Here is a 2,649-nt window from a genome sequence, read left to right as displayed (position 1 = left end):
TGTGTGGCCAGCTCAGCCCACCAGGGGGCGGGGCTGGCTGGCATGTGGTGCTGGGGGATTGAACCGCAGTCGCTAAGCTTGTTCTAAGTAGGTGCTTTAGACCACTGAGCCATCTCACCAGCCCTGGTCATGCACTTTGAACAGAGAACTTGGTTTTTCTTATCCCCTGATCTAGGAGCTGGACCATAGGGAATCGTATACATGTATAGCATTGTTTTATTGTGACATTAAATGATTGTCTTTATTTCTATGTTCTACTCTATCCTCGCTATGCTTTTATGAATCTTAAAAGATTTTTAGTTATATACATGACAAAGATTGAAGTACTTTTTTTGTGTAATAGGTACTATAATTGTGAAAACTGCCTTTTAATAGTTTGCCATCAAATTCTATCACCAACCAAACCCTGAAATAAATAAATATAAATAAATGGAGAGCAGTCTTTTGGTTCTAACGACTGTAAACGGCTCAGGCGTCCCCTTCGGCGTGTGGCCAGGCGCGTGTGCTCTTCTGTTCAAGGCCCGGCGTGTCTCCACCAAGTCTGGGGGCTCCTTCCAGGAACGTTAACCTGAGCAATCTGCTGCATGTCTGCAGCACCCAGTCCACACCCAGCAGTTCTGAGGTAGTGCTGAAACATGGCCAGGAGAATGGGGCTGCTTACAAGTTGGAATCTCAAGTTTAACTTCTATAGACCAAAGTTCTGGATTTATCTACTTCATTTATATCACTGGTGAGCTTTATTTTAAAATAATCTGGCGTGTGCTGAAATGCATCATGTACGTCACACCGCCACAGAAACCGAGTTCCAGGGCTCCAGGGCTAGCTCCCTAAAGGTGCGTTTCTTCTTCACACATGTTGGGTGGGGGGTGTTTTTTTTTTTTCTTGTTAAGATATTAATGTGTTGTCACCAATTATACTCTCTGCACAGACAAACCTAAAAAGCTTTAGCTAATTCATAATCTCACATAGTCCGTGATTACAAGATGCAGAACTCAAAATGCCCTGAAGTAGAACAGAACAAACGCAGTTAGCATCCATCTGTTGAGGTCTCTAGAAGTGTACTCTAGGGCTGGGAGATAGCTCAGCAATCTAAGCGCCTGCCTGGCAAGCTCAAAGACCCGGGTTTTATAACCGGGCGTGGTGGTGCTGAGGCAGGAGGATCACTAAGAGTCTGAACTGCATAGCAAAACTCTGTATCAAAAAAATTTTAGAAAAAAGTGTACTCTAGTTTCTTTCAGTAGTTTGTTACGGAGTACTTGGGGTTGACCGAATAGTGAGCCTTGTCCGCACCACCTGCTCTGACTGAGAAGCGGAAGCTTCTGGGGTCCCCTCACTGTTGACACAGGTGCAGAAACCCAGTCCCAGAGCTGTTGCCCTGGCCTTGCAGAGCAGTTTCAGTCCTCCCCAGAGGCGGAGGGCTGGGGGGCCGGGCCTAGACAGGATGCAGGCACCTTGCACCCACCTGGTCTCGCACCTGTGTGCCTTTCCGTCTGTATCCTGCACCTGGTCTCGCACCTGTGGGCCTTTCTGTCTGTCTCCTGCACCGCGGCTGCTGGGAGCTCACCAGCCCCACAGTGTGACTGCGCTGAGACAGTGTGCTTTGTGCTCACACTGTTCGTGGCCCAAGACAGTGCTGCTGTGTCTGTTTCTTCCGCTGAGTTACAGGCAATTTGAAGAAGATATATGAATAGTTTTATATATACTGTTAGCAATCAATAAATACTTGTAGATTTTTCTCCTGAGGCTATTGATTGTTTTCTTTGATGCTATAACCATTAACCTTCTCCTATATTTAACAACTTGGAACTTGTGAGCTATTTGTGATCTGTGGAGCTTTTAAGAAAAATTTAATTTTTGTTTGTTATGGATAGATATATAGTGCTTACTTCATTGTATATTTGTAAATTTTTCATACTGTCTTATTTTGTATTTTAAAATATTGAAGTAATGTTTCTTTTTGTCTTTTAGATATTGGTATATGGAGATTTGCCGAAAAATAAAGAAAATATAATATATTTAGCAAATCATCGCAGCACAGGTTTGTATTTCCTTTGCATGAAATTTAGCTTTTTACAGATGGTATGAGGACATTCAAAACCTTTTTAGATACTTAAATGAAGTGGATTTTTTTTGTAGCTGTTAAAACATGAATTTTCATTTTTAAATTTATTTTATTTTATGAATTGAGGACAGGGTCTACAGGGTGTTCAGCGTCTCGCTACGTAGATCAGATCATAGTGATGCTCCTGTTTTCAGCCTCCCCAATGCTAGGATTACAGGTGTGCGCCACTGCGCCCAGTCTTAATTGTCGTCTCAGTGCACCCCGGACGTGGGGCTGGAACCCCCGCTGCTGTGTCTGGCTGAAGCAGGCGCTTTAGTCCGCTGAGCTATCTGGCTGGCCCCAAAACGCAAATTTTCTGTGCAGGTTTTATGCCTGTCCTTGCACTTCTGTGATTTCGCTTTTTTGGTGGTCTAATGTGAAAGCTGTTTTTCTAAGCCTGTCTCTCCACTGCACGCAAAGCTGTTTTGCCCCTTTTCTTCATACCCTGCTAGCTCCTTGCTTGAGCTACCTCCCTCCCCAGGTTTTGCTTCTGGAGCAGGGTGGATGAGTCACAATGGCAAGGTGTTTCACACTTCTGGAGGTGGGGC

General features: G+C 44.4%; 1 protein-coding gene across 1 annotated transcript in view; it reads left to right on the top strand.

The window, feature by feature from the left end:
• Agpat5 (1-acylglycerol-3-phosphate O-acyltransferase 5) overlaps positions 1-2,649 on the top strand; it is a 51,184-nt gene that overhangs the window by 13,360 nt on the left and 35,175 nt on the right. The window contains exon 2 of the mRNA XM_004642504.2: positions 1,969-2,038. Within this exon, the coding sequence (XP_004642561.1) occupies positions 1,969-2,038 (70 nt within the window). The remainder of the gene's footprint in view (positions 1-1,968; positions 2,039-2,649) is intronic.

The sequence above is a fragment of the Octodon degus genome, unplaced genomic scaffold (genome assembly GCF_000260255.1).
Source record: "Octodon degus isolate 3935 unplaced genomic scaffold, OctDeg1.0 scaffold00155, whole genome shotgun sequence".
NCBI lineage: Eukaryota > Metazoa > Chordata > Mammalia > Rodentia > Octodontidae > Octodon > Octodon degus.
Note: the sequence above shows the minus strand (reverse complement) of the source record. Positions and strands in the feature narration are given on the sequence as shown.